Raw genomic sequence first — 12331 nt, 5'->3', positions numbered from 1 at the left:
AAAAGAAAAAAAGGTCCTTATTTCCCTAAGTTTGCAAAGTTGTCTCTCCTCTGAAGTTGTTGCTGGAAAGAGTTCAACCAGGAAACTTCTGTTTACTGAGAAATGTTGAGAAAAATATCAGTTTAGTTATGCTGGAGACCTAATTGATTAATTAATTAATTAAGTTTGTGTACCTTTCCTTCATCTGTAGATCTCAAGGTGGTTCACAACATAAAAATACAAGATAAAAAACACAAAGTACATAATAAAAAATAATAAAAAATAACTCCTCTGCCTCATGACTGGTCTACATGGGCTATTGGTTTTACTTTTTTTTTTTTTTAGTTATATTCTTTAGGGGCAACCTCCAGAAGGCAGACTACTTCTTCTCAGGACAATAAAGTACCGTATTTTTCGCACTATAGGACGCACTTTTTCCCCTCCAAAAATGAAGGGGAAATGTGTGTGCGTCCTATGGTGCGAATGCAGGCTTTCGCTGAAGCCTGGAGAGCGAGAGGGGTCGGTGCGCACCGACCCCTCTCGCTCTCCAGGCTTCAGGAGAGCCCCACCGCCAGCCCCACAAGCTCGGGGGACAGCGGGGAGGCGGAACGCCGCCATCCCGCTGTCCCCCGACTTGGTTAGAAGGCTGGCGGGGGGGAGAAGCCTGCTCCTCCCCTCGCCAGCCCCGCAAACTCGGGAGACAGCGGGAGAGGCGCAGCGCACCATCCCCCTGTCCCCCGACTTGGCTAGAAGGCTGGCGGGGGGGAGAAGCCTGCTCCTCCCCTCGCCAGCCCCGCAAACTCGGGAGACAGCGGGAGAGGCGCAGCGCACCATCCCCCTGTCCCCCGACTTGGCTAGAAGGCTGGCGGGGGGGAGAAGCCTGCTCCTCCCCTCGCCAGCCCCGCAAACTCGGGAGACAGCGGGAGAGGCGTAGCGCACCATCCCCCTGTCCCCCGACTTGGCTAGAAGGCTGGCGGGGGGGAGAAGCCTGCTCCTCCCCTCGCCAGCCCCGCAAACTCGGGAGACAGCGGGAGAGGCGCAGCGCGCCATCCCCCTGTCCCCCGACTTGGCTAGAAGGCTGGCGGGGGGGAGAAGCCTGCTCCTCCCCTCGCCAGCCCCGCAAACTCGGGAGACAGCGGGAGAGGCGCAGCGCACCATCCCCCTGTCCCCCGACTTGGCTAGAAGGCTGGTGGGGGGGAGAAGCCTGCTCCTCCCCTCGCCAGCCCCGCAAACTCGGGAGACAGCGGGAGAGGCGCAGCGCACCATGCCCCTGTCCCCCGACTTGGCTAGAAGGCTGGCGGGGGGGAGAAGCCTGCTCCAGCCCCGCAAACTCGGGAGACAGCGGGAGAGGCGCAGCGCGCCATCCCGCTGTCCCCCGACTTGGCTAGAAGGCTGGCGGGGGGGAGAAGCCTGCTCCTGCCCGTCGCCAGCCCCGCAAACTCGGGGGATAGCGGGAGAGGCGCAGCGCGCCATCCCACTGTCTCCCGACATGGTTTGGAGACTGGCGGAGGGCTTCCTCCTCCCCCAGCACCGCAAGCTCCCAGAGCGATGCCAAAGCTGCGCGCAGCTTCGGCATGGCTCTGGGTCCCGTTCTGGGGGAGGGAGAAGCTCGGGCTTCCCCCGCCCCACCCCCGCGCCTGGCGGGGGAAAAAAAATAAATTTCCCCCCCTTTATTTCCCCCCCCAAATCTAGGTGCGTCCTATGGACCGGTGCGTCCAATAGTGCGAAAAATACGGTAAAATATAAGAAACCGAATTTCACTCATTTTTGAGGAGCGAGATACTGTTACTTCAGTCCCTAGTGACAGCAATAATTAAGAGGCCACCACACTTTCCCATTAAACAAACATGGGAAGAGATAAGAAGCACACTCTTAATTATTAGGAATTAATTAGATTTTTATCTTACTTTTCCACAAGGGATGGAATGATGGCTAGTAGGTCTTCCTGACAGCTGAGCCTTGTTGGCTTCCGATGGGTTGCTAGTCTTCGTTGCTATGCTTAATTTCTAGTATATTTTTCAGAATGAAAATAGTCAGCTTTCTTTTCTGCCCTTTTTAAAGACTGACGGTACAAGTGGAGTACATTTGTCCACCTCTCTGTTTCTGTCTGAACTGTTGCGGGTGAACTGTTAGTAGCTATTATGTTGTTCGTCGTCAACTGTATAACTGAATTCTGTTCAATTGAAATGCAAATGCAGCCTTCCAAGCACATTACAAATGCGAGATAAGGCGTGCTATGGAACGGAAATTCTTTAGCTTCCCGCTGTCCAAGTCAGCCATGTTTTTGTGTCACCTTGGACGATACCAATTGTTGCTGTTTGCTGATGAGGGAGGGGCACACACAAAGGTGTGCAGGCAATACAGATTAGTTTTCGCATTTCCTCACATCATGGCTCTCCACGAAGCCCAGCAGTGAGGGCAGATTCTGTGAATTCCACTTGTTTTAACAGTTCTCTTGACAAAAACAGGATTACTCCGACTGAACCTGGAATACATTACTGTTAGCCCTATTATTGCTCCTCTTTGGTGAGCGTAATGGCAGTGCACTTGGTACTTTACCATCCCTTTTAAATTTAAATAAGAAATGCAAGTGCTTTCTTGGAAAATAAGAACTACTGATAATGTCTCATGAAAGAGATTGCAGGCAACAACTTTCCAATGCCAAACAAGCACCGTGGCTTTATTCTATGCTAATGAGGTGGAAGCTTTCTCAGTTGGATATCCTGGGAAAACCATCTATTATTCTCCAAGTGCTTCATTGCACATGGCTGCACTGTGCTTTGAAATTAAGCCTCTACTGGTCCCCTTTTCCCGTATCCTACTTTAGCGATTATTAAAATATATAAAATTAAAGGTGATGTCTTCTTAGATTTTTCTTCACAGATGGTTCTTTTCTCTGTGTACAGTGGTACCTTGGCTTACATACGCTTCAGGTTACATATGCTTCAGGTTACAGACTCCGCTAACCCAGAAATAGTACCTCGGGTTAAGAACTTTGCTTCAGTATGAGGACAGAAATCGTGCTCCGGTGGCACAGCAGCAGCAGGTTAAGAACAGTTTCAAGTTAAGAACAGACCTCCAGAACGAATTAAGTTCTTAACCTGAGGTACCACTGTAGTAGCAGTGTAAATTAAGGCAACAGAAAACCCAACTAATGAGAACCTGTAATTTTCTCTAATTCTTAGAATGTGCAAATTTCCATGTTGGGTATTTTTTTTAAAATAATAATACACGGTTTTATTTTTTAGTAGATAGTTCACATTGTATCGGCACTAAATACAGACACATTACATCAATTTGCAGTTGGTATTTGCATTAGTCAAAGCTGCATGTTGTCTGCTACACTTGAACATGAGTTTAGCTTTAAAATATAGCAAAAAATGTAACTTTTGCCACTTATTGCTGACCTTTTGTTTACTTTCAGTGAGAGACATTGCAGAAAAAGGAGAAATTTGCATTTGATGTCTCACAGTTTGCATATTTCTATGCCTATGTCAAATTAACTTAGTTCAGCATTGAAATGGCTTCATTTCTAAGGGAAACCATTTCTCCCCCAGATAATTGTAAGAATAGTTTTTAGAGCATCTTCTTTGTAGAACATTAAATTGTTTTAAATTGTTTTTAATGTTGTATTTTAAATTGTTCAAGCTCCATACAGTACAGAAATACAGTCCCTGGGGGAGAAAAAAGTCAATGAGCTTTCAATCAAAGTTCAGTTCTACCCATAAGATTGCCTACAATTTGCAATTCATGGCTACAGCATAATTAGCACCTCCTGTGCAAACACCTGATTTACAATCCACATGGTGCGCTGAACTCTCCGTTCTGTTTTTACAAACCCAGAAACCATAATCCCTGCCCTTGCTGACCTGGAGTTTTTATACATTGGCACTGGAGAACGTTTGGCCTGCAGGCCTAATTAGGCCTGGGATGGGCCCACGAGACCGTTCCCCACAAACCAAGGCCACCTGTGCCACACTTGATGCCCTATGTGATATCTGGCGAGGGGCAAGTATTGGCATAGCTACAAACAAAAGACACATACAAACCATATGGAGTGTAATTCCAATTGTTCATTTGGAAGTGGGGTTCGCTGTCAGTTCCGCTCAGGGAGTCCCAATGGTGCAGGGAGCTTGCCTTCAAGGGGACTCCCTATAAAACAGTGGATCAGCTGATTGGCTGTTACAGCAAACTGGATTGATGGCAAACTGGATTGGTGCTGGGCACTTGCCTTCACAGGGGCTCACTATACTGTCAGTCAGCTGATCCAAGGTTACAGGGATCCCCTTTTAACTTTTTCTGCCCACTTCTCAAAAGTTGACCTGCGGAGAGGAGGGGAATTACAGATCTGGCCTACTGGCCAAATCCAGTTTCCATCCCTGCCTTATTTTGTTTTGAGGCAGGCTTGCCAGACCCATAGTGGTAGTTTTGACTTCTTGCTTCCCAAGCTTTCCATTTCCCAGCTCAGCCCATAAGCTAACAAATGTTTCTGTCAGCAGTAGAGACACAAATGGTATGGCCCACAAATGTCTTTGGACACAGCCCCCTCCTTGCCTGAGAAGGAATCACAGGTTACCCAATCCATAGCATCATTCAGCTGTGTTCAGATGCCATGCCACAGAAGAAGGGCAAAAATCTGGTCAGATGAGAAGGTTGTACTGCTTATAGTTCTCTGGATACAGGAGAGATTTGCACATCAGTTTTGGAAAGATGCCATTTTCACATGGCTCTCTGAGGTGATTGCCAGTGGGGCCGCCACCTCAGTGCCACCCAGTGGAGGGGGGAAATGGATGCTCTGAAGTTTTTCAAGGTAGTCATCATTAAACATGACATGATTTGTTTGATCTTCAGTGGAACAATTCATAGTTTGTAGTTTGCTAAACAAACCCTGGCTGAGCCCAGAGGTAGGGAATCATGCAGGCTTGAGGATCACTTTGATCTGGTATGCCAGATCCAAAAGTGGTCATCCCATCATGGACCTGCCTACCTGTCAACCACCTGAAAGCTAGGAAAACAGAGGGGCTTGCAATTGGTGCCGAATTTAAACAATGCTCTGTGCAATACCTGTTCTAAGAGACGAAGCAGGAGTGTGTGCTAAGCCATGTACAGTGGTACCTCGGGTTACAGACGCGTCAGGTTACAGATTCCGCCAACCCAGAAATAGTACCTCAGGTTAAGAACTTTGCTTCAGGATGAGAACAGAATTCGTGCTCCGGCAGCCCGAGGCCCCATTAGCTAAAGTGGTGCTTCAGGTTAAGAACAGTTTCAGGTTAAGAACGCACCTCCGGAAAGAATTCAGTTCTTAACCAGAGGTACCACTGTAGTTCCAATGGTCCTTTGGCAGCAGGGATTGCATTTGGTGCTGTTTAAATTTGCTTTGAATGTAAGCCTTGCTGGCATTGTCTGCATTGGGGGGTTCCAATCTCAAGCTCATAATTGGAATCAATTCTAGTAGGGTTTGTATTCAGTGCTAAATTTAAAATCATTGCTGGAGACAAGCTCCACTGGTTTTGGCAGGGAATGGCCCCATTTGGGAACTCCTGTCGGCTCCCAAGTGGTCTGGCCTGGACTTAAAGCAGCACAGCTTGCATTTGGTGCCAAATTTAAACTGTGCCAATTGGAAACCATGTTTGCAAAGAGATGATTGGAGAACAGTCACAATGCTTTCAGTTGCTGCTTCGTACCTACGGCTTTACCTGACATCAGGTGCCTGGGAGGTAGATGCCGCTGGTGACAAATGTCTTTGCAAGTCAAAGGAGGAACATGGCATGTCAGGCATGGCTTTGGTGTGACATGTATATGTGGTCATTTCTGTCTATGTTGACATTCAGGGGTATACTCTAGACGTTCATAAATGTGGATTGTGGAGATAGGAAAAGGATATTATTGAGGTGATCATGAGAAGCTTTCTGTTAAGGGCAATTATACTTGTATTCTCAAGGCAAGATTAAAAATATATATTAAAAAGCTTATTCTTTCCATAATCGAAATTGTGGCCCTCTGGCTTAAAGCACTCGTCTTAAGTGTCAGTAAAGATGTTATGGATTTCATTAGCTGAGCTTATAGTTGCTACAGTTTGCCAAAACTACCTATCTTAAACCAAAATACCCTTGAAACACAATCCTGCCATAATAAACAGCTGAAGCTTAACTTGCTTTCCCCTTCTTAAATAACCAGTCTGGGTCTGAAGAAACATTTTCTGCCAATTGTAAAGCTTCCCGTAAACTTTGGCCACGCTTCAAAAGAGGTTCGGCATAAAAGCTGAGGGAATTCCTTACTGTTTGGGTCTGGCAAGGGGTAGATTTAGCAGAAGTTTTGCTTTTGACGCTTTTGCTTTCTTCAGTCCTAAATGTTGGGTTGAAACTCAGAAATTAAAGTAACAGAGTAACATCAGTGTTCATGCAACAACTGTGTTTGTCAAATAACATCTATAGCTGACATGAGAAACTCATGTACTCCTGATTCATTTATATAGCACTTGTTGTCTCCGGACAACTGACCAAATATTAAGTGTTGTTAGCAATGAAGTGCCGTACAATGCAAGGACTTGCCCTTGTGCAACAGAATTTTCCTCCCTCTCCTCTTCCTCCACCCTCCCATATTCTCTGGAGGGTTGAGGGGAACCCCCAGAACAGATTTGTGGTGTCTATGTGAAAGGGACAACTTTCTTCGATACAGTACTATTTTATTTTATTTTATTCTGTTCTATTCTATTCTATTCTTAAATGAATTCTGGAAGAAGAAAAACCAGAATTTGGTTTGCATCACCACTATATCTTGAAATGTAATTCCCTGTTTTTTACACGTGGGACGTCACAGTAACATATTTTTTTTAGTTTAGTTGATCCTTCCATGGCTTAATTTGCCTTATATCTAGATCCACAGTCTCCTGTTATAAAAAAGAAGGCAGCATGGGCTTTTGTTGAGTACTCACGTATTTTCAGTAATGTTTGTCTGATCTTGAATTTTGTGAGCCTTAGATGTATATTAAATGTCACAAAAATGATGGTGAGCAAGTGCCAAGGTGAATCTCTGCAGTTTTATTTCTGTGAACAGAAAGTGGATGTTCTTTGTTAAAAGAGTAGAAAAATACCAAAGCCAGTGACATATGATCTATCAGTAGAGCGGGCTTCCAAGCAGAGATTGCCCCCAGTTCCATGTGTGGTTATGGCTCTGATCAAAAGGTTCCTAAAAGGCAGAAGACTGTTTGCCTGCTATTGTGCTTCTGGTGCTTTCAACAGTTCCCTCCTTGGGTGGGGGCACTCAGTGAAATAAATCTTCTTCCCTGTACTATTTCTTCAATGGAGAACTTGCATGTCTCAGGATCAGACTGAAAATCACCTGTCTACCCAAAAAATAAAAACAGACCACTGTCCAGCTTCTATCTTGAATGGTACACATATATAAATTCCCAGAAAACTCATGAACAAGGCATGGAAGTAATGGTCATACCCTTCTTGTTTGTCCCCAGCACCTGGTTTTCAGTTGCATTTTGGCTTTGAATATGGAGGTTCTGTTTAGCTATCAGGAGTAAGAGAAGTGGGTAGAAACCTCCCTGAATTTCCTTTTTTAAATACAGTGGTACCTCGGGTTACAGATGCTTCAGGTTACAGACGCTTCAGGTTACAGACTCTGCTAACCCAGAAATAGTACCTCGGGTTAAGAACTTTGCTTCAGGATGAGAACAGAAACCATGCGGCAGCGGTGGCAGCAGCGGGAGGCCCCATTAGCTAAAGTGGTACGTCAGGTTAAGAACAGTTTCAGGTTAAGAACGGACCTCCAGAACGAAATAAGTTATTAACCCGAGGTACCACTATAGCTGTTTCTACATGTGCCATCACCACCACAAGCTATGGGGATCAATAATTGTTTGCTACATAAAGAATCTTGTGTATGTGTTTGTCCCAAGCCTGATGCCAGTCATGGGAGAAGTACTACATGTGGTTGTTCCATTGTGAATTTCACCATGAAAGATTAGGGGATATGAAGTTTTATCTGAAAAAAACCAGGAAGCTCACTGATACAGAGTCACTGGAACTGGTTCTCATTGGCTGCTTTCAGAACATGATAAAGCATTTACCATGATGGGCACAAGTCTATGTGAACCTCTGGTCTGAATGCTGCACCTTCCCAACACCATAATAAGGTGGATTTCAGAGGTGTTCATTTCCATTATTGATTAACCACAGTTTATTGTATAAGTCAGCAGGAAAAAATGGGGTTATGAAGCTAGCTTGCTTCAGTAAACAATAGATAAAATGTAACCATGGTTTAGGGATGCGGGTGGCACTGTGCTCTAAAGCACTGAGCCTAGGGCTTGCCGATCGGAAGGTCGGCGGTTCGAATCCCCGCGACGGGGTGAGCTCCCGTTGTTCGGTCCCAGCTCCTGCCCACCTAGCAGTTCAAAAGCATGTCAAGTGCAAGTAGATAAATAGGTACCGCTCCGGCGGGAAGGTAAACGGTGTTTCCGTGCGCTGCTCTGGTTTGCCAGAAGCGGCTTAGTCATGCTGGCCACATGACCTGGAAGCTGTATGCGGACCAATGCCGGCTTCCTCGGCCTATAGAGCGAGATGAGTGCCTCAACCCCAGAGTCGTCCATGACTGGAGCTAACGGTCAGGGGTACAAAAAACAACAACAAAAAACCAAATAAACCATGGTTTAGGTTTGTGCTGTAGCACTAACCTGTGCTTAATTGAAATCAGATGCAAAAGCATCCAATCGCATCCTGGCATGTGAACCAGAGGAGGAAAGGGATGAGTGTGTGAGTCCAAGGCTCAACTGAGCTCATTCTTGTCATGATAAAGCATGGTTAATCACAACATCCGACTGTAGCCATTATCTTTTCTAGGTGTTTTGCATGTTTTTCTACTCTTCTTCAACGCTAACAGCCAACAACCCAACTCTTTAAGCAGCTGTTTTTCTTGTAGCCTCTTTTCTTAATTGTTGTTTCTCTATTTTCTCTTCACACTCAAGCTGGGAACAAGGCATATTGTGGAAACAATGCAAGCTGCAGGGCACGATGTCAACACTCTGTTCATGTGTGGTGGGCTGAGCAAGAACCCTCTCTTTGTGCAGATGCATGCAGACATCACTGGTAAGTTTTGAGGATATGGTTAAGGAACAGGATCTACTACATTGTTGTTAAGGGGGAAGAGAACACACAGGCCTACAGCACGGGTGGGGAACTCCTTTCTGTACAAAGGCTGCCTTCTCCTCTGGGCAGCCTTCCCGGGGCCACATGCCAGTGGTAGGCAGGGCCAGAGCTAAAGTGGGTGGAGCAATGAATGCAAATTTTATCTGTCTACAGCACCTTAGTTTATATACAGACGCCCACAGCCATCTCTGCCCTCTGTCCAGACAAGCAAGAGACACTGTCAGAGTTTCTGGACACCTTCCAGCTAGGCAAAAGCATTTGGGGGGCAAGGAGGGCCAATGATGGGTATAGCCTTTGCAGGGTGGATGCAGCCTGGAAAATTGAAATGAGCAGAAAAAGAAGGTTAGATTACTGTAACACGTTATATGTGGGGCAGCCTCACGGTTCAGAAACTTCAGCGGGCGCAGAATTTAGCAGCCAGGATGCCCACCGGGACAAGATGGTTTGAGCATATCACGCCAATCCTGGACCGACTGCACTGGCTGCCAGCTGGTTTCCGGGCCTGATTCAAAGTGCTGGTTTTGATCTACAAAGCCTTAAATGGCTCAGGAACGCAATACCTGAAGGGCTGCCTCTCTCCATATGAACCGACCCGGACCATGAGATGATCTTCTGAGGCCCTTCTTTGTGTGCCTCTTCTATGAGAAGTCTGGAGGGTGGTCACACAAGAAAGGGCCTTTTCTACTGTGGTTCCCAGTTTGTGGAAAATTCTCCCCAGGGAGACTTGCCTGATGGCTTTGTTAAATATCTTTAGGGCAGCACTGGGCAAAAACATTCCTTTTCTCCCAGGACTTTGGCTAATTAAACAATCTATGGCTTTTTAAACTGGGGGTGTATTGTTTTTGTTTTTTTATTATGGTGTGTATTTTTGTGTTTTTCTGTTGTAAACCGCTCTGTAATCTTCGCATGAAAGGCAGAATAGAAATTAATAATAATAACAATAACAATAATAATAATAATAATAATAGAGCTTGGTGGGCCACATTTGGCCACCTGACCTGATGTTCTTCAGTCCTGGCTTTTAGTATGATCAGCTGTGAAGGTTTTATAAATAAAATGCTCTAGTGCTATTAATAACTTTATAAACCATTGTCCATCTGTGCCTCATTAGAATAATTTACACAGAAAATATTTAGTCAGTATGAAAATATTTAGTCTAACACGTCAGAATGTTCTCCAACATAACCCCACATTGATATGAATAGGTGTTGCCAAGGAGCAATGGTTGTGTGTAAGAGATGTTTCTGGAGGTTCTGAAAAGGAGAACCAGAATGATCAAGGGCTTGAGCAACTCCTCTATGAAGAAAGGTTGCAACATTTGGAACCCTTTAGTTTAGAGAAATGGTGAGTGAGAGGGAACATTCAGAAAGTGGGTCATGAAAAGTACCGGTACTTCACAGAGCACATTGATAAACTGACTCCCACAGGAGGCAGTGATGACCATCAACCTAGCTAACTTCAAAAGAGGATTAGAGCAGGCTTCCTCAACCTCGGCCCTCCAGATGTTTTTGGCCTACAACTCCCTTGATCCCTAGCTAGCAGGACCAGTGGTCAGGGATAATGGGAATTGTAGTCTCAAAACATATGGAGGGCCGAGGTTGAGGAAGCCTGGATTAGACCAATTCATGGAGAATAAGGTTTATTGACATTTACTAGCCATGATGGCTATGCTGTGACTTCACAACTGAAGGCAGTAATGCTTCTGAATACCAGTTGCTGGAAACCACGGGAGGGGAGAGCGCTCTTGTGTTCTTGTCCTGCTTGCAGGTTTCTCACAAGCCTCTGGTTGGCCACTGTAAGAAGAGGATGCTGGATTTAATGGGCTGTTGGCATGATCCAGCAAGCTCATATATATAGGTTGAAAATAAATCTGTTAAGTTTAATCAATTGTCAGTTAATACCATTGGTTTGCGTCAAATCTGTAGCAGTAGGTTTGTAAGGGGGTGCCTTTATTTTATGGCAATGTTAATTGATTTGCAAGCTTTTGGCACTTTTTGAGACTCAAACTTTACATATTTTAACCAGCAGAAACTGCTTAATAAAATGCAATGTGCCCTACTTTAGGGAATGTATTTTATTGAGCCTGCATGACAAAAATCCTTATAGAAAGTTAAGTGTTTGTAAGAAGAACATGTCCCAAATTAGGATAAACCCAGCCTTTATCCAGGGCTATCTTTTAAACATCCATTATGCTGTTATCATATGTTTTTAACCTGTGGAAAACATCTTTCCTTTGTTCTACAGCTTTGAGAGAAAAAACAAAACTATGAACCATACAGATTCTTTTTCTCTCCCCCCCCCCTTTGCCCCCTTCTTAAGAAGAGCCAATGTGGTTTAGATCAAGTTTAAATCTTGGATTCTAGCTATTTAGCAGGGAGATTTGCATCACTTGAACATCAAACCAGACTTCCTACCTTGATGCAGGAAGAAAGATGGAAATCAGCATTATGTAATTACATTTCACAAAAGCAGAAAAGGTGAACCAAATGACACAAGGTCTTGACCTAGGCTGGATGTACGCAACAGACTATTGCCACAGTGGTGCTTTCTATTAGTCAAACAAGATTTTATCAAGTCCACACCTTTCCTTATCTAATTCAAATAGCCTTGGAATTGAGAGCTGCTTTCTGATGTCTAAAATTAAAGCTCTATTAATAGATAATTCTGATTAAATTTTAAACCAAGGTTCTTTGACTGTATCTAATGGCCATGTACAATGTAGGACAAAGAGGCCTTTCTGCAGCCTTGGAATTTTTCCTGTTTGTAGGAACTGTGACTGACGGGGGATGTCAGAGTTCATCTGACTAGAATGCTCCGGGTTCTCTTGCCCTCATTAAAATCTATCCGATAAAATAGTTAACATTCCTGTATCAATCCCCTATTCTTCCAGGAAAATTCTGAATATATTACTGTTAAATGCAAGCTCCCATTAGCCAATTATGCAGGCTACCAATAGATAATTTCGTAGACCACTTAAAAGCCTCAGATTCATATTGTTCAGATGGTAAGATGAATGCATTCATTGTGAAGGCACTTGCAGAGTAGCAACACAAGCAGCCAAGTTTCAAAGTACATTTCAAACGTGCCAGCTGTAAACTCAATTCTTAATTTAGCTCTCTGATAAGTTTAAACAAGTTTCTGTGTCAAAACATTTTTGCCACGGAGAACCTCCATATTTCATCCAACTACTGTCTAGG

General features: G+C 44.7%; 1 protein-coding gene across 8 annotated transcripts in view; it reads left to right on the top strand.

Moving 5' to 3' along the window:
* Nucleotides 1–12331, top strand: part of FGGY (FGGY carbohydrate kinase domain containing) — a 152902-nt gene that overhangs the window by 103755 nt on the left and 36816 nt on the right. For 7 of the 8 annotated variants that reach the window (XM_053392261.1, XM_053392262.1, XM_053392263.1 and 4 more), the window contains one exon: nucleotides 8954–9074. The exons of the other annotated variant lie outside the window; for it this stretch is intronic. In XM_053392261.1, coding sequence (XP_053248236.1) covers nucleotides 8954–9074 — 121 coding nt within the window. The remainder of the gene's footprint in view (nucleotides 1–8953; nucleotides 9075–12331) is intronic. 8 annotated transcript variants of the gene reach the window in all.

This window comes from Podarcis raffonei, chromosome 6, assembly GCF_027172205.1.
Source record: "Podarcis raffonei isolate rPodRaf1 chromosome 6, rPodRaf1.pri, whole genome shotgun sequence".
Classification (NCBI taxonomy): Eukaryota; Metazoa; Chordata; class Lepidosauria; order Squamata; family Lacertidae; genus Podarcis; species Podarcis raffonei.
Note: the sequence above shows the minus strand (reverse complement) of the source record. Positions and strands in the feature narration are given on the sequence as shown.